A 26795-nucleotide genomic window follows, 5' to 3' on the forward strand; every position below is an offset into this window, starting at 1 on the left:
ATGGAGGCCGGCAAGTACCTTACAGCAATGTCCTACCTGCTGAGAGCCGGTCTGCTGCTGTCCTACCAGGTGAGGCCATCGTCCTGTATTCGGGAGGTGCGGACCCGACCACCAGTAGAGGCTCAGAAATAATCTAATGTCCGCTCATTATTGACCAATAGTCGACACCATCCTCCGGGAATGTATCAGTAGCACTGACTATTGAAGCTGCGGATACAATTGATTGTATCGTTTTTTGACATTTCCAGTATTCTGTATCAATTCATTTTTTTTTACCTGATGCATTGATCCAAATCCCGTGCAAAAAACAGAATTAAGGGGAGGTCAGACGTACAGCGCGTATTATCGCATTACAGTGTGCAGATCGGTGGTGGCCATACCGCCCGTGCACCTAGAAGAGGGCGAACTGTCTCTTTAGAGAGGAAGAGAACGAGACCTCTAGCGCCACCTGGAAGTAGCAATCTTAAAAGTCAATATCGACCCTCTAACGAGCCTTGTCACATGACTTAGGATGAAAGCACAGATTGTGCTCGCGTCGTGCGCTCCTTGTCTAGGTAACCGGCCGCGCTGGGACTTAAACAACGAGCAATAAAAGTAGAAATCTCTCCGTTCTTGAGAACTAAGAGGATTTTTAACAAGAAGTAAACGGCAAAGTTGCTGGATTTTACTAACTCTTTGCAATTTTACCCATTTTATGATCTTGATAAAACCCCCTTTAACGCCCCCTTTAAGGTGTGTTTTAAAAGTGTATATAGGTGAGTGATGCATCTGTGGTGTATGTGCGTATTTTTTGTCTGCGTCCATATTTGCTGGCGGTGAGGGGCCCAAATATCATTCCTGCACAGGGGCCCTTTTTTGCTTTCTATTGCAGACTCCCTCTAGTGGTCGGTGCAAGCAGTGACTTATGTCTTCCTGGGGATTTACACCAGGAAAAAACTTATCTCCTCTCATTATATTAATAGATACATTTATCTGCACAGAATTAAGCACTAATTTAAAGTGCAAAAAATATACTGAAATTTGCCATAAGGATTAGTGGAAGAATGAGATCATAACCGGATCTCTGGGTCCACATAGAGTACTCCAGAATAAGGGAAATAATTGGGGAAGGGGGGGGGGGTAATTGGGGATAAAACAAGCGGATGCCGTTCTGTAATGGGTGCTGGCTTTCTTCTTTAGGTCTCAGTTGGAGGAAAGAGCCAAGATGGTAAGTCCGAATTTACTTTTTATTATATATTATCCCGAACTTAAAACACTTAAAAAAAGTAATATAAAAAGTGTTCTGGTGACCCCCCCCCCCCCCTCCCCCAAATAATCAGAAGATGATGATTACTAATAATAACACTGGAGCCATAAAATAGTGACAGTAGAACTAAAACTCCCAGCATGTCCTGTCAGTCACATGTTGGGACTTATAATATCACAGCAGCTGGGGAGCACCGGATGGCAGATCAATCATTTCTTAATCTACCCATCTGTACTTTCAGGTGACTGTTCAGGATAAGCCGTCGTATGGGAACATTTATGTGATTTGTATCTTGTATTTTTCACCAGTTTTCTCCTCTGCAGGATCTATCTCTAATGTTCACTTAGTGTAGACGAGCCGCCATGATGTCTCCCATACACAGCACACACAGACATGAGAGGATCCTGCTCGCCTGTCTCTATGTAGCAGCAGCATTGAGGACACTATACAGCAGGACTGAGCAGAGTAGTTGTGAATCCATCACTTGGGTGAGATTAATACTTAAAAGAAACCAGCATCATAGAGGTCTTTATACAGTGGTACTGTGCTATGTAGCTGTGAACTAAGCACAGGGGCAAGACAAACACTTACTGGAAATCAGCGTCTGCATGGAGGACATTATACAGCTGTACTAAGCAATGTAACTGTGAACTCAGCTCTAGGGTGAGAGAAATGCCTATGAAAAAGCAGCAACTGTTTGGAGAACATTATGGAGCAGTGTAGATGTGAAACCAGCTCAGGTGTAAGATAAAACATTTAAAAGAAAGCAGCATCTTACAGGACTTTCTACAGTAGTACTGTGTTATGTAGATGTGAACTCAGCACAGGGGCAAAACAAACACTTACTAGAAACCAGTATCTGCATGCACGACATTAAACTGCTGTGTAGCTGTGAACTCAGAACTATGCAGCAGCTGCATGGGGAACATTATACAGCTGCACTGAGCAACTTAGCTGGAAACTCAGCCCTAGCGTGAGAAAAAACACCTATGAAAAAGCAGCAAATGTATAGAGTACATTATAAAGCATTACTGAGCAGTGTAGCTGTGAAACCAGCTTTGGTATAAGATAAACACGAAGCCTTTCACCACCTTGGAATTTTCCGTTTTTGCGCTTTCGTTTTTTTGCTCCTCTTCTTCCCAGAGCCATAACTTTATTATTTTTACCACCAATATGGCCATGTGAGGGCTTGGTTTTTGAGGGACAAGTTTTCTTTTTGAACGACACCATTGATTTTTCCATATGGTGTACTGGAAAATGGGAAAAAAATTCCAAGTGTGGTGAAATTGCAAAAAAAGTGCAATTCCACAAATGATTTTTTTTTTACCATGTTAACTAAATGATAAAACTGACCGGCCATTATGATTCTCCAGGTCACCAGGTCATTACTATTTCATAGACACCAAACATGTATGGGTTCTTTTTTATTAAGATGGTGAAAAAAAATCCAACGTTTGTAAAAATAAAAAATGGCACAATTTTCCAAGACCCGTAGCGTTTCCATTTTTTGGGATCTGAGGCCGGGTGAGGGCTTATGTTTTGCGCGCCGAGCTGACGTTTTTATTGATACCATTTTGAGCTAGATACAATGTTTTGATCGCCTGTTATTGCATTTTATTGCAATGTTGCGGCAACCAAAAAAAATTAATTCTGGCGTTTTGAGTTTTTTTCTCCTTACGCTGTTTACCGATTGGATTAATTATTTTTATATTTTGGTAAATCGGGCGATTCTAAAACACAGCGACACCAAATATGCATATTTTTTTTTATTTTGAATGGGGCAAAAGGGGGGTGATTTTAACTTTTATATTTTTTTTAAAACTTTTTTTACACTTTTTACTTGCTTCAATAGTTTTCTTAGGAGACTTGAAGCTGCGATCATCTGATCGCTTGTGCAACACATAGCAGGGCTGTGCAGTGACAAGCACGGGGGTCTCCTGCAGACCCCCAGTTGTCATGCAAACCTATCGCTGCCCCGTGATCATGTGACAGGGGCGCCGATGGGCAGAGTTAGGACGCGCTTCCGGTGCATGCATGCCAAATGCCACTGTCAGATTGACAGCGGCATTTAACATGTTAACAGCAGCGGGTAGATCGTGATTCCACCCACGGCTGCTAGGGGCACATGACAGCTGATCAAATCAGTTGTTATGTGCCTGAAAAGATGCTGGCTCAGCTCCAGAGCCCACATCAAAGGGAGGGAGGTGTAAAGGGGTTAATAGATGCAGTATCATAAGGGATAATATACAGCTGTACTGATCAGTGTAGCTGTGAATCCAGCTCTGCAGAAATCTGCGGCATCCTAGGTATGTTTGTGCCTCTCTCTTTCCCTCTTCTCCTCCCTCCTCTTCTCTCCATAAATCTTACCAGTTTTCAGAGCGAATTGTGTTTTCTGTAGGTGACGCGCCCCCTGGGCCGTGGGGTACTCGGTGGCCAGGCCGGTCGCTGCTAGGTGAGATGTCAAAGTGGCGGTGACCCGGTCCGTGACCCAGAGCGGTCAATAAAAGGGGGAGTTGAGAAAAGGGGAAGTAAAGTTTTTATATAAATGTTCATGACGCCACCTGTAGTATGCGGCTTAAGGGAGCCGTCGCTGCGAAGCAGATCCTCTGGAGCTGTTGTTAATGCAGCAGAGTTGGTTCAGCTCTCCACAGGTAGAGCTTAGCTCCAGGGCAGAGTAGTGGGGATGTAATAGATGTTGCTGTTGTGCAGGGTGGTGCAGGGGATGATGGCGCAGTAATAATTCGCAGAGACAGTGGAGTGCAGTCTTCATGCTTTTACTCACGATTTTTAGACTCCAAGTTACCACGCCGTCCTGTGTTTACCCTGGGAGGGGTTCTGCAAAGTCCCAGGTACCTCCCGAGTACATAACGGGACCCCGTTCTGTGTGCCTTTTCTGGTCATCTTCCTGCGCTGGCTCTCACCCTCCTGCCCTGTGCCTCACACCCAGTGTCCCAAGCCAGTGACCGCGGAATTTGTCGGGCGACGTCTTCTCTGTCCCCTGGGTCCTCTATGGCCTCCTTTTTGGCAATTAGATGTGGCTGATTGGCTGCAGCACCTGAAATGCTGCACCCTCCGGTTATCTAGTTCAGACTTGAAGAACTCTGCTAGTTTAGGGGCCTGTCCCCTCTCTGCGGCCGGATCCTTCCACTCCTGGTGGGTTGGGGCGCACGGGTGGCATCCACACTGCCCGTGCCCCTGGGATCCTTTCTGTTCTGGAGCCTTCCTTCCTGCTCCTCTCTTCAGTCTCACCTCCTGGGCCTCTCTCACTAGGCCCTCCTCCTGAGCAGAGCTCCTCCAGAGCTCCTGCTCCACACACTCTCTCCTCACTGTTCCCTCAGACTGTTCTCACTGACTGACTGACTGTTCTGACTACACAACCAAGATGGCTTCCCTTTTTATATACTCCTTCTCAAGTGCTCCTCTGAGCCTCTTCCTCCACCCACACCCACTACATGGTTCCCCCTCTCTTGGTTCCCCCCACTCCAGCCAGGGACAGGGCTCAGCAGCTCAGCAATGCATCTTGCCCCGCCTGCTCGTCTGGAATGGTGTAGTGTTGGATGCAGGTGTTTGGGTCTCGGGCAGTACTCCATCCTTACCTGAGAGTGAGATACCACACCTCTGGGTGAGATGCAGTACCTCTGTGGCGACTGAACCCGCAGGGGCACCACATAGGCAGGAGAGAAGTGGTTTTTAAGTGGAGAAAAAAAGTAGATTTCTCTGATGCTGCAAAGTTTCTTATACTCACTTGAACTATTGATTTATATAAAGTTTGTTGTAACAACAGCGACAATTTAAGAATTGTGACAAAAGCTTATTGCATTGTCCGTCTCCCTACTCCAGACCCTGGTCCACACAACGTAACCTATTGATGTTGTCTCAGATGGAAATTTCTTGACATTTTGTTTTTTTTTCAGGAGCCGAGGGAATGGAAGAAGATATCCTCAGTATTATTGCCAAACACAACAAAGGTAAAACCTCCAAAAAACACCAGAACAGACGTGACGTGAAATGTACTAAATGTAGAAACTGATAACGAGAGAGTCCTCAATGTCCATTACCCACCGATGTACCATCCACAATCAGCCGAGTTGGTGGTTGGTTGACCAACTCTGGAGACCACTAAATGCACAGACACTGGATATACGGGACGTAATATAATGAAATGTACGAGACACAGAGAATGTCTCATCCTCTTATATCGCAGTAGCACCGTTTCCCAAGATCTCAGGGTTAGGGCCAAAGCTGCAGGTCGGGGCTTCCTTGGTCATCTTATCAGCTGTATGATTCATTTTCTGCATTTTTCTTCTAATTAGCTTTATCTTGTAATACACAGGTAGTAAGAAGCCGACTCGTCAGGGAGACCTCGCTGTACGGCTCAGCCGCAGTGCCCTGAGCTGCCCGGGACAAGCCTGCTTCTGGCCAAAATCTAGCTCTGGAGTCGTCATCGTTCCCTACACGTTGTCTCCTGATTATTGTGAGCCAAAATCTAATCATACTGAACCCAATGTAAATTACTGGTAATGTCTGTGTCCATGCAATGCTCTCCACACATGTGTGCTCCTCAGGGGTGTGTCTTCTGTAGGGACCACCCCCATGGGGCCAGTGGAAGCAGAGTAGATTGGTTCTGTTTCCTTTCAATGTCTATCGATTTCCGCACTTGGTGATCCTTGACTCTATAGTGCCTTAGGCCGAGCAGCAGGGAACATGTGCAACAATTCTCCTCTGCATGGCCACGGCCTCGATGCCAGTGGAGAAGAAGGGAAGAATGAGCGACACAAGTCCCCCATTATGGTGTATGGTGAAGATTCAGCGCTGGGAGCCTCACCTGTTGTCACGGGTGTGTCTGATGCAGCTGGTTGTAGGAGATCTCTTTGTTTGGCATTACAGACACCTTCTTAAAATCTGTCTCACTATAGGACCCAGCGGCTACCTCCCTTCCACCTGCTTTAATTAACACCCTGGCCTGGGTGTTTAAATACTTTCAGTTTGCTATAGGGAGGTGCCGGTGATATTCACATGACCCCTTGTGAAGGCTTGGAGCTGTTGCAGTTTGCTTACTTCCTCTCTGGTGCTAAGAGACCGTGTGTGTAACCTCCCTGAAGTCGGCTCAAGCTAAGTTACTTCCCCCTGTGTGTGTCTCCCTTCTTGTCTCTAGTTGTTAGTGGGGACTGACTAGTGCTCACCCCCGCTTCCCTATCCGGGGCCAAGCTCTAGGTAAATACAGGGTTTTAGATTCCTGTGCAGCGATTGGTGAGGAACCAATATAGGGACGATAGGGGAGACAGGGTGATATCAGATCAAAACTAATAAAGAAGGATCATCCAATGGATGGAAAAATGTTCAGTTTTTAGGGATGATTTCCTCAAGATCAATGTTTCTGGCAAATAAATTGGGCATTTTTTTTTCTTGCTTCACACAATTTTGAGTTCTGCCTTTTTAGAATATATATAAGTGGATAATTTGATGAGTATCCCGGGCTCACACGTGTGCGGGAACTGGAGCTGCTTCACTTATGTTTCTATTGATGGATAGACATTGTGTCTCTAATGCTCCATTTCCATGATTGCTCCTTCAGCCTCCGCTGACTCCGCTGTCATCCGTTCCGCCATTCAGGAATATTCCTCCCTGACCTGTATTCGTTTTGTGGAGAGGAAGACAGAGACTGATTATATCCGGATCCGCTCGGTAGATGGGTAAGTGGTTTACGGTGAATTCACACCCGAATTGGGTGCAGAATCGGTTTGTCTCCATCCATGACAATAAGGTCGATCCGTCCACCTTTGCTTTTTCACATCTTTCACATTGTAGTGGAGGTTTGGGGGAAAAACCAAGGAGGTCTAAGAAGTAAGAGCAGATCCTAAGCTCCACGTGGAGGTTCGGGGTGGAAGGGGGATTCTGGTGAGGGGCAGCATCTGTATGGAGGTTGCATGTTCCTCTCTTGTTTGCATGGCTTTCCTGCACGTCCGCTCCTCATGGGAAGATCAGTCCTAAGTTCTGGTTTGGGTAGAATGTAGGACTAGTTAGAAAGACAAGCTGCTAGTCCAGGCAGAGCCCAGCTGGTCTGGTGTATGATGGAGAATATTGAGGAGTTGGACGCAGCTAAGCCCTAGCCCGTGGGGACACTTTATGGTGGGTCCGGTATCATTGGGCTTTTGTTCCTTTTCTAGATTTCTTCCTTTCTCCGTGTTCTCGTTACTTCTCTATTTCTTTCCATTTCTCTTTAGATTTTTTTCTGTCTATAGATAGAACGGCCACTGATGATACGGCTGCTCCTTCAGATGCTGGTCCTATCTGGGCAGGATTGGAGGCGCTCAGGACCTCTCCTTACTGAACCCTGGATGCGTCTCGAAAGGCGTCGTACAACACGAACTCAACCACGTCCTGGGCTTTGTCCACGAGCACACGAGGAGTGACCGCGACGCCTACGTGGACATTATCTGGAGATATATAGCAGACGGTAAACGCACCTGCAGAGATAAAATATCACCCTAATGTAATGTATGTACACAGTGACTGCACCAGCAGAATAGTGAGTGCAGCTCTGGGGTATAATACAAAATGTAACACAAGATCAGTAATGTAATGTATGTACACAGTGACTGCACCAGCAGAATAGTGAGTGCAGCTCTGGAGTATAATACAGGATGTAACTCAGGATCAGTAATGTAATGTATGCACACAGTGACTGCACCAGCAGAATAGTGAGTGCAGCTCTGGAGTATAATACAGGATGTAACTCTGGATCAGTAATGTAATGTATGTACACAGGGACTGCACCAGCAGAATAGTGAGTGCAGCTCTGGGGTATAATACAGGAGGTAACACAGGATCAGTAATGTAATGTATGTACACAGTGACTGCACCAGCAGAATAGTGAGTGCAGCTCTGGAGTATAATACAGGATGTAACTCAGGATCAGTAATGTAATGTATGTACACAGTGACTGCACCAGCAGAATAGTGAGTGCAGCTCTGGAGTATAATACAGGATGTAACTCAGGATCAGTAATGTAATGTATGTACACAGTGACTGCACCAGCAGAATAGTGAGAGCAGCTCTGGAGTATAATACAGGATGTAACTCAGGATCAGTAATGTAATGTATGTACACAGTGACTGCACCAGCAGAATAGTGAGCGCAGCTCTGGAGTATAATACAGGATGTAACTCAGGATCAGTAATGTAATGTATGTACACAGTGACTGCACCAGCAGAATAGTAAGTGCAGCTCTGGAGTATAATACAGGATGTAACTCAGGATCAGTAATGTAATGTATGTACACAGTGACTGCACCAGCAGAATAGTGAGTGCAGCTCTGGAGTATAATACAGGATGTAACTCAGGATCAGTAATGTAATGTATGTACACAGTGACTGCAACAGCAGAATAGTGAGTGCAGCTCTGGAGTATAATACAGGATGTAACTCTGGATCAGTAATGTAATGTATGTACACAGTGACTGCACCAGCAGAATAGTGAGTGCAGCTCTGGAGTATAATACAGGATGTAACTTGGGATCAGTACAGGATCAGTAATGTATGTACACAATGACTCCACCAGCAGAATAGTGAGTGCAGCTCTGGAGTATTATACAGGAGGTAACTCAGGATCAGTAATGTAATGTATGTACACAGTGACTGCACCAGCAGAATAGTGAGTGCAGCTCTGGAGTATAATACAGGAGGTAACTCAGGATCAGTAATGAAATGTATGTACACAGTGACTGCACCAGCAGAATAGTGAGTGCAGCTCTGGAGTATAATACAGGAGGTAACTCAGGATCAGTAATGTAATGTATGTACACAGTGACTGCACCAGCAGCATACTGGGTGCAGTTCTGATCAGCTGCTAGTCAGTGTGCTGATTACGGGTGTGGTGGCTGCAGATCCTGCTGTGAGCTCCTGATCTCTGAGAACCGACACCTCTCCACCTGGGGACCTGCTCTCTCTCTTTCCCGGAGGGAGAGCTGGTTTCTGGGATGAGTGAAGGAGCCAAGTCCCAGGCTTCTGCTTCCCGAACCAGGCCGGCGGGGGGCAGAAGAAACCAGCAACTGGCCTGCACATCAGAGGACTCGGGGGTGAGACGCTGCACCAGGAGTCGCAGCAATGTGGCTCCTACTCCTCCCGGGATTGTGGAGACCCCTAGAAGCCGCAAGGCTTCCAGCATGGAGGTAAAGCCTGACAGCGGCGTGCAAGATCTTGCTCCTTCCGGAGGAAAGCGGAGTGCTCACGGAGGTGAGGCCGACCTCCCTGAGGGGGGTTGGGCGCTGCAGGGACCCCGGGAGTCTGTGTCCACCTATGCCTCCCGGGTCATGATCCGCCTCCGTGAGTATGAAGATGCCAGTAAGCTCATCAGGAGGCTCCGGGAGGAGCTGCGCTGCACAAGCGCCAAAGCTGCGGGGGCCTCCAAACAGAGCAAGGCTAAACTCCAGGCCAAGGTAAAGCGACTGACCAGAGAGATTCACCTGCTGGAACTGAGGAAAGCTGACATCAGGGAGCAGAGTGGTCATTTCAAAGAAAAACTAATAAATGAAGACCGCTACAGAGAAATGGCTGATACCAGAGAGCAAAGGCAGATGGGGCTGCAGCCTGAGAGCCAGGTGGATGATGAGAGTGATGATGACCAGCAGCAAGCATCACCTGGCAGCCTGCAAAGTCACCCGCAGGCCACGTGCAGCGAGCTCCCTGCAGGACAGGCGACAGTGACATCCGGTCGCAGTTCTGCCGGCTCTGGGGAGGACAGTGACAGCAGCGGCCAGGGAGGGGCGCTAATGGCGGAGATTAAGCTCCTGGAGTCCCCAGTGTGCCTCCAAAACTTCCATCTTGGTGACGATCTACCAGAAGAGGCACCTGGGGGCCACAAAAAGGCAAAGAAGACCAAGCCAAAGCTGCAGGAGGCGGTAAGATACGTATATGCCCCCCTCCCTGTACCCCCTGAGTCGGCGGCAGGCTCAGCTCACTGTATAAGCCCCGTTGCCCAGCCCAGCCCGGGTTCTGCTGTGGATCCGGTGCAAAGGCGCGGGGAGATTACAGAGCGCGGTAGTGAGGCGCAGAGCTCCGTCTCTGCTTGTAGTAGCGGGGACGCAGCAGGAGGTGCATCAGCCGAGAGGCTGGACAGTGAGGGTGTTCCATCAGGCCACGATGCTGTGGTGCGCTCCTCAGTGGGAGGGGGGAGCAGCCCGGTGTCGGGGGCAGCTCCGGTAGCCTCGGCGCCTCTGAATGCTGTTGCCGCTGATCACTTAGTTGAGAAGCGACGGCAGTGTGAGGGGGCTGTCGGGGCTGAGCGTTCCGGTCCTCCCACGAAAGTGCTATTTTGTGTTGGCGTCGCTGGTCCGGAAGATCCTGATGCTAAAGATCAGCGGCGCCTAACTGCAGCTAGAGATCAGCGGCACATTATACCAAATGCCAAACAGCGGAAATTACCGACCAATGATGTGGAGGGCACACATAAGACCGGGGGTGAGGTCGCCTCCAGTTCTATGGAGGTGACTGAGCCCCTTGTGCCTGATGCAGAGGTCAAAATGTCATCCGCCATTGTTACTGGTCCAGCAGGAATGAATGTGATGGTGGGGGTGAATGAGGCTAATTCATTGTCTAGTGGTGTGGTTGCTGGTTTGGTGGAGGGTGAGATGGAGGTGGGTAATAGTGTTGCTGTTCGGGCTGATGTGGTCACTGGTCCGGTTGCCCCCCCGGGGGTGGCAACACCTGTCCAGAGTTATGCCAGTGTCACCTCCGGGGCAAATAGGGCATCCTCCTTGTCTCCGGGCTTTGGGGACGGCATGTTGCAACGGCGCCTTCTGGAGGCTCTAAAGAAGGGGGAGAGATCACTAATGGTAGAGGGTCGAGAGGTTGATCTATCCTTCTGGATAGAGAGGCATGGCCTCGGGGCCTTCCGAGAGCAAAAAGGGGGGGATACAGTGTGGTCCCTCCCAACAGCCGGGCCAGGCAGTGTGCGTAGGAATGTGGTCCGTCTTCGGTGGAGGGGCAGTGATGCATGTCCTCCAAGGTCTAAAGTTGTGGAGCTCCTGCTGAGGATGGGCTTCAAGGCGATTGACATCTACGCCTTGATACATCCCTATTCCACGCCTGAGTTTGATATCAGCTTTGTTCGGCCGGAGGGGCTTGAGCTCTTCTGGGCGAATTATGAGCTGGCAAAAAATGAGCCCGGCTGGCGAGACTTTGCCGTTCAGGCAGTGTCTCGCCAAAACCAGATCAAGAAAGTGACCGTGATGACTCGTAACGAGTCGCTTTCTTGGTATGACATCATGACGTGGCTTGGTCGGTATGGAGAGGTGGTGGAGATGCCAAAGAAAAACCACGACGAGTTTGGTATCTGGTCAGGGGCCTGGACGTTTATGGTAAAACTTAAGCGTTCAGGTGGTACGGTGGCCCACATTCCATCGTCTGCCTTCCTGGGTAGGGATCGTATCCTGGTCTTCTACCAGGGGCAACCGAAGCTCTGTCACAGGTGCGGCGACCCCACACACTTCAGTGCAAACTGCACCGTGCAGAAATGTGCGTTGTGTGGGGGTGTCGGCCATCTTGCCGCCTCTTGTGTGGAGATTAGGTGCCACCTGTGTGGTGAGTTAGGTCACCCATTCAGCCGTTGTCCTCGCTCCTTCGCTAATGCAGTCGAGACCCCGGTGGGAGTAAGCCGTGAGGCCGATTCTGCTGGGGAGGGGACTAACAGGGGTGGGGGAGCCGAGGGGCCAGGGAAGAAAAGCAATAAAAAGACGCCTGCCCAGCTGAGGCGTCCAGACAAGCGCAGACAGGAGAGGGAGCGGGGCGAGCCCCAGACTACCGGGGCAGCCCCTGTCCTGGATGCCAGTCTTGCTGCTGAGGCCCCGAGGGATGATGAGTTGGATGAGGAGGTCAGGAGGATCCACAGGGAGGAAACTGCCTCTGCTTCAGAATCCTCCCATTATGAAAGTATGGATGAGGATAATAAGCGGTGGCTAGAGCACAAGCGTAAGCTCGGCACCAAAAATAAGAAAAAGAAGGGAGATAAAACATCTTCTCCCGCTCTGACCAAGGTACCTAAGGAAGGTAAAACCGACTCCCCTCTGGTTGGTCTTTCTAACCGGTTCCAAGCCCTTGATAACATCTCTTCCTCTCAGGAGGAGGCCGAGGGTGAGGTTCCGGCTTCAGCGGAGCTTACAGGGGGCACCGAGTCTCCTTCTCCTGGGGATGCAGGGTCCTTGGGGGGAGGGACTGGCCCAGAGTCCGGAGACGAGGACGAGAAAAGAAGGAAAAATGTGGGAATGGACACCTCTGTGTCATTAAAGAGGGGGAAGGATTCCTCCTCTGAGGCAGAGGGTAAGGGGAGTGGGAAGAAGAAAGCCATCTAACTCAATCACCAATGATGGCGGTACCCACTCCGTTGACGCTGGCTTCCATTAATGTCGCCAGCATTAAGTCAAACATGGCTAGATTTGCGGCCTTTGATTTTCTCAGCCGGGTTGAAGCTGACATTTTCTTTTTGCAAGAGACCAGGCTGCCAAATATGGCAGAGGTGTTTATAGCTAAGAGGGAGTGGAGACTCGGGCCCTCCTATTGGTCTCTTGCGGCCGAGCCGTATAGCGGAGTGGCGGTCCTTTTTACCGCACCAGTAGAATGCCGACGGGTTATTGAGTTAGAAATGGGGAGGTGCCTGATATTAGATGTCCTCATGAAGGGACAGGAGCTTCGGCTCATTAACATTTATGGTCCCCAATCTAAGTGGGACTGGAAGTGTCTCTTTACGAGGATCAAGCCCTACCTTTTTACGAGTCGGCAGGTCGTCTTTGGAGGGGACTTCAACACTGTCACGAGGCCCCGGGATAGAGGAGGTTCCAGAGACAAGCTGACTTATGATAGCGTCGCCCTTAATAGTATAGCTAGTGAGGCTCGCCTGGTGGATGTCCACATCCGGCACACCCCAGGCCACGAGGGGTTCACCTATCATAGAGGTAACTGTAGGTCCAGGATAGACAGGTTTTATTTAAAGGAGGAAGCCGTCTCTTCAGCAGTATCTGTTGTTGAGGTGGAGTTCTCCGATCACTGTATGATTTTGTTTTCCCTGAATGTTACAGAGACCCCCCGGATGGAAAGAGGCTTTTGGAGGCTCAATTCGTCTCTCTTGGAAGAAGCGGAGATAAGACAGTCCTTTGAGGATTTTCTTCAGAGCCAGGTACCCTTACTGGATCTTTGTAGTAGTAAGTCAGAGTGGTGGGAGATGTTCAAGAAAAGGGTGGCGAGATTCTTCCGCCAGCTCTCGAGCCTCAGGAGCCTGGACAGGTATCGCCTGTATCAGGGCCTGAGGAGGAAACTCGAGCATCTTGTCTCAACTGGAGGTAGCCGCGAGGAGATCTCCAGAGTGAAATCTTTGCTAATGAGGTGTCAGTATGATAGACACGCATCTTTGGTTTTTGAGAGGGATTACGGGAAGTACCGCTCGCCCGACCCTTACAGAAACTGCAAGATGTCAGTGAATAGTAAAGTTGTTACAGGACTGGTTGACACTGTGGGGTCCCTGAAAAGATCCAGATCGGGGATCCTGGAGGTCGTCAGATCCTTCTACTCGCACCTCTTGGGGAAGAGGGATCTGGATTGGGATGAGATGTCGGCTTTTCTGGCTGAAGCCGTCCCCGAACCAGGGGTAGACCCCTCTCTTGGCGTTTTGACAGAGATGATCAGGGAAGAGGAAGTTAAGTTGGCGATTGAAGGGCTTGCCCTGAAGAAATCTCCCGGTCCGGATGGCTTAACATCTGAATTCTATAAGACCTTTAAGGACGCCTTGGTTCCCCTCTTGACTAAGGTATTCAATGAGTGTCTTTCCTCGGGCACTCTGCCAAAGTCAATGAGGAGGTCTGCCCTGATCATCTTGTCAAAGGGTAAGGACCCATCTTGCATTGAGAATTGGCGTCCCATAGCGCTTCTCAATGCAGACAGGAAGGTTTTGGCAAAGGTGCTGTTTAATCGGCTGGTGAAATTTGCACCCCAGCTCCTTTCGGGGGCCCAGCATTGCTCTGTTCCGGGCCGCAGTACAATTAGTGCTGTACTCTGTGTCCGAGAGGTGGTGGAGCAGGGTAGGGCTGGCTACTGGAAGGGGTACATGCTGTCATTGGACCAGGCAAAAGCGTTTGATCGGGTTAATCATGAGTACCTCTGGTCTGTCCTTCTGAGGTATGGCCTGCCGGGGGGGTTCGTTGATTGGCTTAAGACCTTGTACGCTGGGGCAGAGAGTTTCCCGCTTGTGAACGGTTGGATTGGCAGCTCTTTTGAGGTTGGGTGTGGTGTTCGCCAGGGTTGTCCCTTGAGCCCGCTACTGTACGCGTTTTCGATTGACCCACTTCTTAGGAGGGTGGAGCGTGGACCGTTAGCTGGGATCGGGATGGACCGGGCAGCACCGGAAGCCACTCTGAGAGTGGTGGCGTATGCCGATGACGTCACCGTTTTTGCTTCCTCTGATGGGGAGGCAGAATGGCTGATGTCAGAGGTAAATCGCTACTCGGAGGCATCCGGGTCTAAGATCAACCGGGATAAGTGTGAGAGTCTCTGGCTGGGAGGAGGAGATCCTGGTTTTGATCTCCCGGACACCCTTCCAGAACCCAAAGTCTCTGCAAAAGTTCTTGGCATCGAATTTGGCCAGGGGGATTACCCCAAACAAAATTGGGACAGCAGGCTAGAGATCGCCACTCAGAAGGTGAACCAATGGAAGGGTTGGTCTTTGACCCTAAGGGAAAGGGTAAACCTGATCAAAACTTACCTGCTCCCTTTGCTGATCTATCTGGGCAGTGTGTGCATCTTGCCAGAGCCTCTCTGGACTCGGGTCTACAGTTTGTTCTTTCAACTGTTATGGGGGAATAGACTGAACCTGGTCAAGAGGGAGGTTACTTACCGTACGAGGAGACTAGGAGGGTTGGGTATGGTCAACCCTGTGGTATTCTTTGTGAATACCTTCATTAAGATCAATATTGCAAACCTCTGGAAAGAGAGGGCTCCTCCGTGGGTATTCTCCTGTAAGGGATGGTTTCAGCCTTTCTTCCAGGAATGGGAGACAGGAGGGCAAGTGAAGGATCTCCGCACACTGCATGGACATCTCCCGGCTTACGCTACCGTGGTTCTGAAGGTAATTCGCCGGTGGGGTCTGGGAATGTGGGAGGTCAGGACTCTGCCAAGGAAGCTCCTTGACAAAAGGGTTCTGTTGACCCATTTTCAGAGGCCTCTGGCGCTCAGGGATTGCCCAAGTCGGGATCTTGGGGTGGGTCTGCATCTTTTGAATTCTATCAGGATCCCCTCGAAGGTTTGGGACTTGGCTTGGCGTTGCTTCCATGGGAAACTGTGTGTGAGGGACAATCTGAAGTGTAGGAGCTCTGAGGACAGGAACTGTCCTCGGGAGCATTGTGGTACCATGCTTGAAAGCATGGACCACTTCCTGCTTCGTTGTCCCTTTAACACAGAGGTGTACAACAGGGTGGGCGCCTCCATTGGCTGGCCCCGGCTGGCCGGTCTCTCTTATGCGGAATGGGCCTATGGAGCATTCGGGGACCTGGGTGGTCGGGACCGCTGCACCTTATTTCTAGTTAGCGCAGTGGTTAGGTATCACACGTGGAACGCACGGTGTTTAGTATCGACGCAGCGGAAAATCCTCCCAGTGGACGATGTGTTTAGGACCATACTCGGTGACCTGGTGAAGGTGCGTTCTCTGGAGTATGAGAGACTGGGTACACGGAGGGCCGCTCTCCTCTGGAGGGGCTTTTCTTTTAGTGTGCCCTAGTCTGGTCATCTCCTCTCCTGGTGGTGGGCTGCTGCTGACACCATAGATTTTTGTTTTATTGATCAGTAGACAGTGATGTAGGGCTGCAGGCGCCGAACTTGGGCTTTGTCAGTTGTGGTTATTGTATTGTTTGTTTCTGTATATATTGTATATATGGGTTTAGGTGTAGGTGTTAGGTTGGGTGGAGGGAAAAGGGGGGAGGTGGGTTCATCTTGTGGGACACTGGTTATTTGGGTGAAAAACTGGCACTGCCTGATCTGTCCTATGGACGTTGGACTGAGGCATGAGGCGCAGGACCAGCTCTCAGGTCAGTGCCGGGGAGGGACTGGTGGGCTCGAGTGTGGGGGGTTTTGTTTTGTCTTGTATATATTTGTATAGTTAGTATTTATTTTATTTTATTCATTAAAAAAAAAAAAAAAATGTATATATTATGTATATAATTTGTCGGTTATTGTTTATTATATTGTTATTTTTTGTTTGGTAACCGGACCAGATGTCATGGTGTAGGTAGTTATTATTGAGTATATATGTATAATATGTGTGTGAGGAGAGAGGGAGCGGCTGGACCAGTTCATTGCATTGTTTATTTTCTGGTTATTATTATTGTTATGTTTTTCATTTTTATAATAAAAGATCTACAGGATGTAACTCAGGATCAGTAATGTATGTACACAGTGACTGCACCAGCAGAATAGTGAGTGCAGCTCTGGAGTATAATACAGGAGGTAACTCAGGATCAGTAATGTAATGTATGTACACAGTGACTGCACCAGCAGAATAGTGAGTGCAGCTCTGGAGTATAATACAGGATGTAACTCAGGATCAGTAGTGTAATGTATGTACACAGTGACTGCACCAGCAGAATAGTGAGTGCAGCTCTGGAGTATAATACAGGATGTAACTCAGGATTAGTAATGTAATGTATGCACACAGTGACTGCACCAGCAGAATAGTGAGTGCAGCTCTGGAGTATAATACAGGATGTAACTCAGGATCAGTACAGGATCAGTATTGTAATGTATGTACAGAGTGACTCCACCAGCAGAATAGTGAGTACAGCTCTGGAGTATAATACAGGAGGTAACTCAGGATTAGTAATGTAATGTATGCACACAGTGACTGCACCAGCAGAATAGTGAGTGCAGCTCTGGAGTATAATACAGGATGTAACTCAGGATCAGTACAGGATCAGTATTGTAATGTATGTACAGAGTGACTCCACCAGCAGAATAGTGAGTACAGCTCTGGAGTATAATACAGGAGGTAACTCAGGATCTGTAATGTAATGTATGTACACAGCGACTGCACCAGCAGAATAGTGAGTGCAGCTCTGGAGTATAATACAGGAGGTAACTCAGGATCAGTATGTAATGTATGTACACAGTGACTGCAGCAGCAGAATAGTGAGTGCAGCTCTGGAGTATAATACAGGATGTAACTCAGGATCAGTAATGTAATGTATGTACACAGTGACTGCACCAGCAGAATAGTGAGTGCAGCTCTGGAGTATAATACAGGATGTACCTTGGGATCAGTAATGCAATGTATGTACACAGTGACTGCACCAGCAGAATAGTGAGTGCAGCTCTGGAGTATAATACAGGAGGTAACTCAGGATCAGTAATGTATGTACACAGTGAATGCACCAGCAGAATAGTGAGTGCAACTCTGGAGTATAATACAGGAGGTAACTGAGGATCAGTATGTAATGTATGTACACAGTGACTGCACCAGCAGAATAGTGAGTACAGCTCTGGAGTATAATACAGGAGGTAACTCAGGATCAGTATGTAATGTATGTACACAGTGACTGCACCAGCAGAATAGTGAGTGCAGCTCTGGAGTATAATACAGGAGGTAACTCAGGATCAGTATGTAATGTATGTACACAGTGACTGCACCAGCAGAATAGTGAGTGCAGCTCTGGAGTATAATACAGGAGGTAACTCAGGATCAGTAATGTAATGTATGTACACAGTGACTCCACCAGCAGAATAGTGAGTACAGCTCTGGAGTATAATACAGGAGGTAACTCAGGATCAGTATGTAATGTATGTACACAGTGACTGCACCAGCAGAATAGTGAGTGCAGCTCTGGAGTATAATACAGGATGTAACTCAGGATCAGTAATGTAATGTATGTACACAGTGACTGCACCAGCAGAATAGTGAGTGCAGCTCTGGAGTATAATACAGGATGTAACTCAGGATCAGTAATGTAATGTATGTACACAGTGACTGCACCAGCAGAATAGTGAGTGCAGCTCTGTAGTATAATACAGGATGTAACTCAGGATCAGTAATGTAATGTATGTACACAGTGACTGCACCAGCAGAATAGTGAGTGCAGCTCTGGAGTATAATACAGGAGGTAACTCAGGATCAGTATGTAATGTATGTACACAGTGCCTGCACCAGCAGAATAATGAGTGCAGCTCTGGAGTATAATACAGGAGGTAACTCAGGATCAGTATGTAATGTATGTACACCGTGACTGCACCAGCAGAATAGTGAGAGCAGCTCTGGAGTATAATACAGGAGGTAACTCAGGATCAGTATGTAATGTATGTACACAGTGACTGCACCAGCAGAATAGTGAGTGCAGCTCTGGAGTATAATACAGGAGGTAACTCAGGATCAGTATGTAATGTATGTACACAGTGACTGCACCAGCAGAATAGTGAGTGCAGCTCTGGAGTATAATACAGGAGGTAACTCAGGATCAGTAATGTAATGTATGTACACAGTGACTCCACCAGCAGAATAGTGAGTACAGCTCTGGAGTATAATACAGGAGGTAACTCAGGATCAGTATGTAATGTATGTACACAGTGACTGCACCAGCAGAATAGTGAGTGGAGCTCTGGAGTATAATACAGGAGGTAACTCAGGATCAGTATGTAATGTATGTACACAGTGACTGCACCAGCAGAATAGTGAGTGCAGCTCTGGAGTATAATACAGGAGGTAACTCAGGATCAGTATGTAATGTATGTACACAGTGCCTGCACCAGCAGAATAATGAGTGCAGCTCTGGAGTATAATACAGGAGGTAACTCAGGATCAGTATGTAATGTATGTACACCGTGACTGCACCAGCAGAATAGTGAGAGCAGCTCTGGAGTATAATACAGGAGGTAACTCAGGATCAGTATGTAATGTATGTACACAGTGACTGCACCAGCAGAATAGTGAGTGCAGCTCTGGAGTATAATACAGGAGGTAACTCAGGATCAGTATGTAATGTATGTACACAGTGACTGCACCAGCAGAATAGTGAGTGCAGCTCTGGAGTATAATACAGGAGGTAACTCAGGATCAGTAATGTAATGTATGTACACAGTGACTCCACCAGCAGAATAGTGAGTACAGCTCTGGAGTATAATACAGGAGGTAACTCAGGATCAGTATGTAATGTATGTACACAGTGACTGCACCAGCAGAATAGTGAGTGGAGCTCTGGAGTATAATACAGGAGGTAACTCAGGATCAGTATGTAATGTATGTACACAGTGACTGCACCAGCAGAATAGTGAGTGCAGCTCTGGAGTATAATACAGGAGGTAACTCAGGATCAGTATGTAATGTATGTACACAGTGACTGCACCAGCAGAATAGTGAGTGCAGCTCTGGAGTATAATACAGGATGTAACTCCGGATCAGTAATGTAATGTATGTACACAGTGACTGCACCAGCAGAATAGTGAGTGCAGCTCTGGAGTATAATACAGGAGGTAACTCAGGATCAGTATGTAATGTATGTACACAGTGACTGCACCCGCAGAATAGTGAGTGTAGCTCTGAAGGATAATACAGGATGTAACTCAGGATCAGTATGTAATGTATGTACACAGTGACTGCACCAGCAGAATAGTGAGTGCAGCTCTGGGGTATAATACAGGATGTAACTCAGGATCAGTAATGTAATGTATGTACACAGTGACTGCACCAGCAGAATAGTGAGTGTAGCTCTGAAGGATAATACAGGATGTAACTCAGGATCAGTATGTAATGTATGTACACAGTGACTGCACCAGCAGAATAGTGAGTGCAGCTCTGGAGTATAATACAGGAGGTAACTCAGGATCAGTATGTAATGTATGTACACAGTGACTGCACCAGCAGAATAGTGAGTGCAGCTCTGGAGAATAATACAGGAGGTAACTCAGGATCAGTATGTACACATCAGTATGTACACAGTGACTGCACCAGCAGAATAGTGAGTGCAGCTCTGGAGTATAATACAGGAGGTAACTCAGGATCAGTATGTAATGTATGTACACAATGACTGCACCAGCAGAATAGTGAGTGCAGCTCTGGGGTATAATACAGGATGTAACTCAGGATCAGTAATGTAATGTATGTACACAGTGACTGCACCAGCAGAATAGTGAGTGCAGCTCTGGAGTATAATACAGGAGGTAACGCAGGATCAGTATGTAATGTATGTACACTGCGGCTGCTCTTCTATAATTATACTTTCCATCGATACATATGCAGTTTACAAAAGCAACTTTGAGAAGTTCCAGCCGGATACCAATAACTTGGGCTTGCAGTACGATTACACGTCAGTCATGCATTATGGAAAGTAAGTGAACCTTTTATGATTGGATAAATCTTACTGTGAGAATAAGAGCCTTTCTTAATGTAATGAGGATGTTATCCCGCGCTCGTCACGTCCTCGCTTCTGTATGCAGCGGTGAGATTTGCAGCTGTCGTGCGGTCGGGCGGCCGCGTGCCTGCTCTTGTGCCCTCCGGTCTATATCGTGTACCTGCTCCATTACTTAGTCGGTCGCACGCATCGTCTGAACAATCGGATTCTCACTTTATTTTTTCAAATAATTTTGGGAAATAAATCCTGCAATCTGATTGGTTGCTTTGTTTAACCCTTCACATCTCTGACTGATCTCAGATATCGCTGTCATGTGTTCTCATCTGTTAGATTTGCCTTTACCAATGACCTCGGACAACCCACAATAGTGCCAAAGCCCGACGCCTCTGTGCCCATAGGGCAGAGATATGGACTAAGCAGCCTGGACCTCGTGAAGATAAATCGCCTGTATCAATGCGGTGAGGAAATCATAACTATATGGTCTGATATGTGGCAGCCTGAACCCTATGACAACACTTCTTGCTCTTATCATACTGACATTGAGTAGCCGGCGATAGGTAAATTCCAAATCTAAGTGTAGTTACCAATAAAAAGTAATTACATGGGGTTTGATTTGGGGTCTTTTTGAACTACTCCTCAAGTATCAGAGCTGATGATTCTGACATTGGAGGACTTGGCACGTCTGTGTGTTCAATGGGTGTAATACCTCTGTTCCCCTGTGGGGGCACTGCAGGGAAATGAATTCTTATTAAGATCTATGACATCTAGTGTCCCTATGATCAGACTTTAATGAAAGAAGTGTTGTCATGGGGACAGACAGTTGCTCTATTTGGAATTGGCATTTTTTGCCATTTTTGACCTTTTCACCGTAGATGTGTGCAGTTCTCTTCTCTGTGATCTTTCTGGGACTTTTCAGTCCGGATATACAAGTCCTGCGTCAGTGAATAGACCGGATTGTCTGTGGCTCATTCGTGTTCCTGCAAACAAGGTATATTCTGGAAACATCTCGTCCTCCTACGGAGCGGTCAGTATCGGATGATCAGACCCCCGGACCGTTGTTTTTCATATCCGTTCGGGACATATTTCTGCTGCAGAATTAATTTCCACAGCAAATAATCTGCAGCAAATCCACGGCGGAAAATTAGACACCAAATTGTGCACATTTTACGGTGGAGGAAACGCAGCGGAGATTTCATCCTTTGCAAAAGAGCAATGAGTGAAATAGCAGAAACCGACATTGCCGCGAATATGCAGTCAGCATGGACCTCACCTGCACGTGATGGGGCTGAGCGCCTGCGGATTCCTGCAGGAGGAGACTTATTTTCTCTGCTGATTTTTTTTCCCAAATTTTTTTTTTTTTTAAATGTCTCTCTCCTTTAGATCTTTCTGCAGTTTCTTGCCGTCACTTCGTCCTCCTCCTGCCGCACTGACCACATGGTGGTTTACGATGGAGCCAGCAAGTCGTCCCCAGTTCTTTTCAATGCCACGTGCAGGACTGGAGATCCTCCGCCCGTGGTGTCCACGGGAAACCTGATGCTGGTTGAATTTTGGAGCAACGAGAAGACGAGTTTCTCGGCCTCTTACCGCTCAGGTAGATCCTCTGTGGTCGCTCTAAAAGAGGCAGCACTGGGGACTCGCCAGATATCGCTCAAGATTGAGGACTTATTGTTTCTGGGACTTTGAAAGTTTATTAAAGTTTTATTTTCATCTTTTAGTGATTTGCGGTGGAACATTCACACTTGTAAATGGAATAGTGACGACGCCAGGATTTCCCACCAAGTATTTCCCATCTTCTGACTGTAAATGGTCCATTGTGGCCCCTCCTGGGTACAAGGTGAGCACGATAATTTCTGCCTCTCCCTTTAATTGGCTGGAGTTTCCTCATTGCCCATGAAATGCTGCTGCACCGCACGGCCTGTTGCCTCTCCTGTGTCAGTTCTTGTAAACTTGCTTTAGCGATGTACATAGAAATCCTGGGGCCCCATAGGAAAGGTCCGAAATGGGCCCTCATCTGCCATAACAATAACCCCTTTATTTTTGCAATCACGATGCAGTGGTTGCTGTTCACCACAGCAGCTAAAGGGTTAAAATTCAGCGAACAGCACTAGCTACAATCACATCAGTTACCGAGGGGTGTCTGTTGTGTAAAATAGCCAGCACCCATCAGTTGTGAAGTGGACTCAAACTGTGAGCCTTCTCTAGCACGTCAGCCCTCTCCAACATTTTAGCATTCTCCAGCACTTGAACCCTCTTCAGCACGTGAGCCCTTTTCAGTAAATGGGCTCTCTCCAGCAGGTGAACCCTCTCCAGAATGTGAACCCTCCCTAGCATGTGAACCCTCTCCAGCATGTGAACCCTCTTCAGCATGTGAACCCTCTTCAGCATGTGAGCCCTCTTCAGCATGTGAGCCCTCTTCAGCACGTGGGTCCTCTCCAGCATGTGGGCCCTCTTCAGCACTTGAGCCCTCTCCAGCACTTGAGCCCTCTTCAGCACGTGAGCCATCTCCAGCACTTGGGCCCTCTCCAGCACGTGAGCCCTCTCCAGAATGTGAACCCTCCCCAGAATGTGAACCCTCCCCACAATGTGAACCCTCTTCAGCATGTGAGCACTCTTCAGCATGTGAGCACTCTTCAGCTCGTGGGCCCTCTCCAGCACATGTGGGCTCTCTCCAGCACTTGAGCCCTCTCCAGCATGTGAGCCCTCTTCAGCACGTGAGCCATCTCCAGCATGTGAGCCCTCTTCAGCACGTGAGCCATCTCCAGCACTTGGGCCCTCTCCAGCTCGTGAGCCCTCTCCAGCACGTGAGCCCTCTCCAGCACGTGAGCCCTCTCCAGCACATGAGCCCTCTCCAGCACTTGAGCCCTCTTCGGCACGTGAGTCCGTTTCAGTATATGGGCTCTATCCACCACGTGAACCCTCTCCACCACGTGAACCCTCTCCACCACGTGAACCCTCTCCAGCACATGAACCCTCTCCAGCACATGAACCCTCTCCAGCACGTGAACCCTCTTCAGCATGTGAGCCCTCTCCAGGATTTGAGCCCTTTCAGCATGTGAGCCCTCTTCAGCATGTGATCCCTCTCCAGCATATGGGCTCTCTGCAGAATGTGATCCCTTTCCAGCAGTTGAGCTTTCTCCGGCACGTGAGCCCTCTCCAGCATGAGAGCCCTCTTCAGCATGTGATCCCTCTCCAACATATGGGCTCTCTCCAGAACGTGATCCCTCTCCGGCACATGTGGGCTCTCTCCAGCACTTGAGCCCTCTCCAGCATGTGAGCCCTCTTCAGCACGTGAGCCATCTCCAGCATGTGAGCCCTCTTCAGCACTTGGGCCCTCTCCAGCACGTGGGCCCTCTCCAGCACGTGAGCCCTCTCCAGCACGTGAGCCCTCTCCAGCACGTGAGCCCTCTCCAGCACTTGAGCCCTCTTAAGCACATGAGCCCTCTCCAGCACTTGAGCCCTCTTCGGCACGTGAGCCCTTTTCAGTATATGGGCTCTATCCACCACGTGAACCCTCTCCACCACGTGAACCCTCTCCACCACGTGAACCCTCTCCAGCACATGAACCCTCTCCAGCATGTGAACCCTCTTCAGCATGTGAGCCCTCTCCAGGATTTGAGCCCTTTCAGCATGTGAGCCCTCTTCAGCATGTGATCCCTCTCCAGCATATGGGCTCTCTGCAGAATGTGATCCCTTTCCAGCAGTTGAGCTTTCTCCGGCACGTGAGCCCTCTCCAGCATGTGAGCCCTCTTCAGCATGTGATCCCTCTCCAACATATGGGCTCTCTCCAGAACGTGATCCCTCTCCGACACATGACCTCTCCGGCACATGACCTCTCCAGCACGTGAGCCCTCTCCAGCATGTGAGCCCTCTTCAGCATGTGATCCCTCTCCAGCATATGGGCTCTCTCCAGAACGTGATCCCTCTCAGGCACATGACCTCTCCAGCATGTGAGCCCTCTCCGGCACGTGAGCCCTCTCCAGCATGTGAGCCCTCTTCAGCATGTGATCCCTCTCCAACATATGGGCTCTCTCCAGAATGTGATCCCTCTCCGGCACATGACCTCTCCAGCATGTGAGCCCTTTCCAGCACGTGGGCCCTCTTCAGCACGTGGGCCCTCTCCAGCACTTGGGCCCTCTCCAGCACGTGAGCCCTCTCCGGCACTTGAGCTCCTTCCAGCACGTGAGCCCTCTCAGCACGTGAGCCCTTTTCAGTATATGGGCTCTCTCCAGCACGTGAACCCTCTTTAGCATACCGGCTGTCTCAAGCACATGATCTCGAGAGCCCCATAGCAGCTGCATGGTCCGCCATTGGCTGTTTGCTCCTGCCCCACATCTGTAATTCCTCAGCGTCTTGCTGACAACGTAGAATGATCTTCACAACCTGAGCTCTGGGGAAATGTCATCTGGCCACTTCTCTCTATGTGATAATTGGGCACCATGAGGCGGAGTCACCAATCATGGTATTTTTACTAGGATGGTCTAGAAAAGTTAAATTATTACTTTCTCTAAAAAATATATATATAAGGTGTCTGGGGTCACTCTAGGTTAGGGGAGGTTGGCATGAGCTCATGCATTTGCCGGAGTTCCCCTTTGATTGTCCTGGAACACCAGATTGACTATTAGCAGGAAATATCTGTAGCTATGTTATAATGTCTATGTTCTGTTATCTGTTCACAGCTTTTAATAATTCAGTTTGTTTTTGACTTCCCATCCCCTCCCCCCATAGGTGCAGCTAAGTTTCACTTCTTTTGCCCTGGAGCTTTCTCGCAACTGTATCTACGACTACCTCTCCATCCTGCACGGTTCTCGCATTGGCTCCTCGGCATCAGCAAAATACTGTGGATCCAAAAAGATGGCGACAATTGTGTCTGCAGGAAACTGGGTGCTGCTTCAGTTCCACACTGATAAATCAGTGCAAAGTACTGGATTCCAGGTGAAGTACAAATGGGGTAAGTAATAGCCCGTCATATATTCCGAACACCGGGGAAAGCAATCTGTGACTATAGACCAATGCAGATCCATATTCCAATGTACAACTTTATATCTATTTTGATCTTTTAATTTTGCAGCCTGCATGCATGCTCATACATTGCAGGCTGCTCAGTCCCTCTCAGCATAAAGCATATCAGCCCCTGTCTCTCCTCTCCTGATTGCTCAGAAGCACTTCTTTAATATGAATGATCATAGCAGATGAGAGATGGGAGCTGGGGACTTAGCCTTTACCAGTATGTTTCATGCTGATTTGGACTGAGCAGCCTGCACTGTATCAGCATGCATGCAGACTGTAAAATATAGTACAATTACAATATTGGATAAAAGCCTTTTGGAATTTATTTTTAAAATGCAAAATAGGTAAAATGTAATAAAAAAAATCTGAAAAATGCCTGTAATGAAGTCTAAATAAATCTAAATCTGTAATGTAACTTCATTGGTTTATATAGATAGAGGGGATAAGTAATACAGATCCATTTAGACTGTGACTAATAATATGGATTGGCTGCAGCGGTCAAATGAACCACTAAACCTCTAAATCGCAAGTGGATAACCAACTCCGTGGTTTGTTTTTATTTCTAGTGCTCTGAGCCGCGATCTCAGGATTTCCGAGTACGGACACTGAAAGACACAACTTAAGTCACTGTGTATGAAATAAAATGATATTGTCCATCGGTGGTGACTGGTTTTCTTTTTCTTTTTGTCTTCATTCCCTGGTAATAATATAAGTCGTATATATTTTCTCCCTAATCCATATTTATAATGGCAAAAATGTTTCCCCCGTCGGTAGCCAAGCTCTGGGAGCCCCAACAATTCCAAAAATGGGAAATATGGTTCCACTAAATAGTTAAAAATCTCCAACCGTTTTGTGCATACAGCTCTCATGCAAACCAATGAGTCTTCATGGTTTTAGAATATAGACAAAAATTGTGGGGCAGAATCTGGAGTCGTATCTTCTTTTTGCTACTCTTGTTTGGCTTGTTTTGTTCACACCCTTTAATGAACCCATTTATATAAAGGTAAGAGAATAAGTCCTGCAGCACCGCGTCCGAGGCACAAGCGCAGGAGCCGGCCGACGTCGCCAGCCGCAGGAGCTCCGTCTGCAATGGCCAAGACCAGAGCTTTCATCCTGACTGTTTACCTCCTTAGACGCAAAGATCAGTTTAAGACGCGGCATCTAAGGAGTTAG

At 48.2% G+C, this 26795-nt stretch overlaps 1 protein-coding gene across 1 annotated transcript; it reads left to right on the forward strand.

The window, feature by feature from the left end:
- On the forward strand, positions 1-26795 carry LOC141173629 (astacin-like metalloendopeptidase). Its single transcript, XM_073657931.1, has 13 exons — positions 1-69; positions 1180-1207; positions 5161-5214; positions 5580-5720; positions 6822-6939; positions 7525-7703; positions 20504-20591; positions 20946-21073; positions 21488-21603; positions 21996-22206; positions 22331-22449; positions 25341-25563; positions 26626-26795. The coding sequence occupies exons 1-13, from the start codon at positions 1-3 to the stop codon at positions 26793-26795; spliced, it is 1644 nt and encodes a 547-aa protein (XP_073514032.1).

Source organism: Phyllobates terribilis, unplaced genomic scaffold (assembly GCF_046119375.1).
Source record: "Phyllobates terribilis strain yellow unplaced genomic scaffold, ASM4611937v1 Scaffold_13__5_contigs__length_258822181, whole genome shotgun sequence".
NCBI classification, from domain to species: Eukaryota; Metazoa; Chordata; class Amphibia; order Anura; family Dendrobatidae; genus Phyllobates; species Phyllobates terribilis.

Coding starts and splice junctions, on each gene's coding strand:
- LOC141173629 (XM_073657931.1), top strand. CDS start 1: ATGGAGGCCGGCAAGTACCTTACAGCAATGTCCTACCTGCTGAGAGCC. Junction 70..1,179: donor GTCTGCTGCTGTCCTACCAG/GTGAGGCCATCG, acceptor TTTCTTCTTTAG/GTCTCAGTTGGAGGAAAGAG. Junction 21,074..21,487: donor AAATCGCCTGTATCAATGCG/GTGAGGAAATCA, acceptor TTTTCACCGTAG/ATGTGTGCAGTTCTCTTCTC.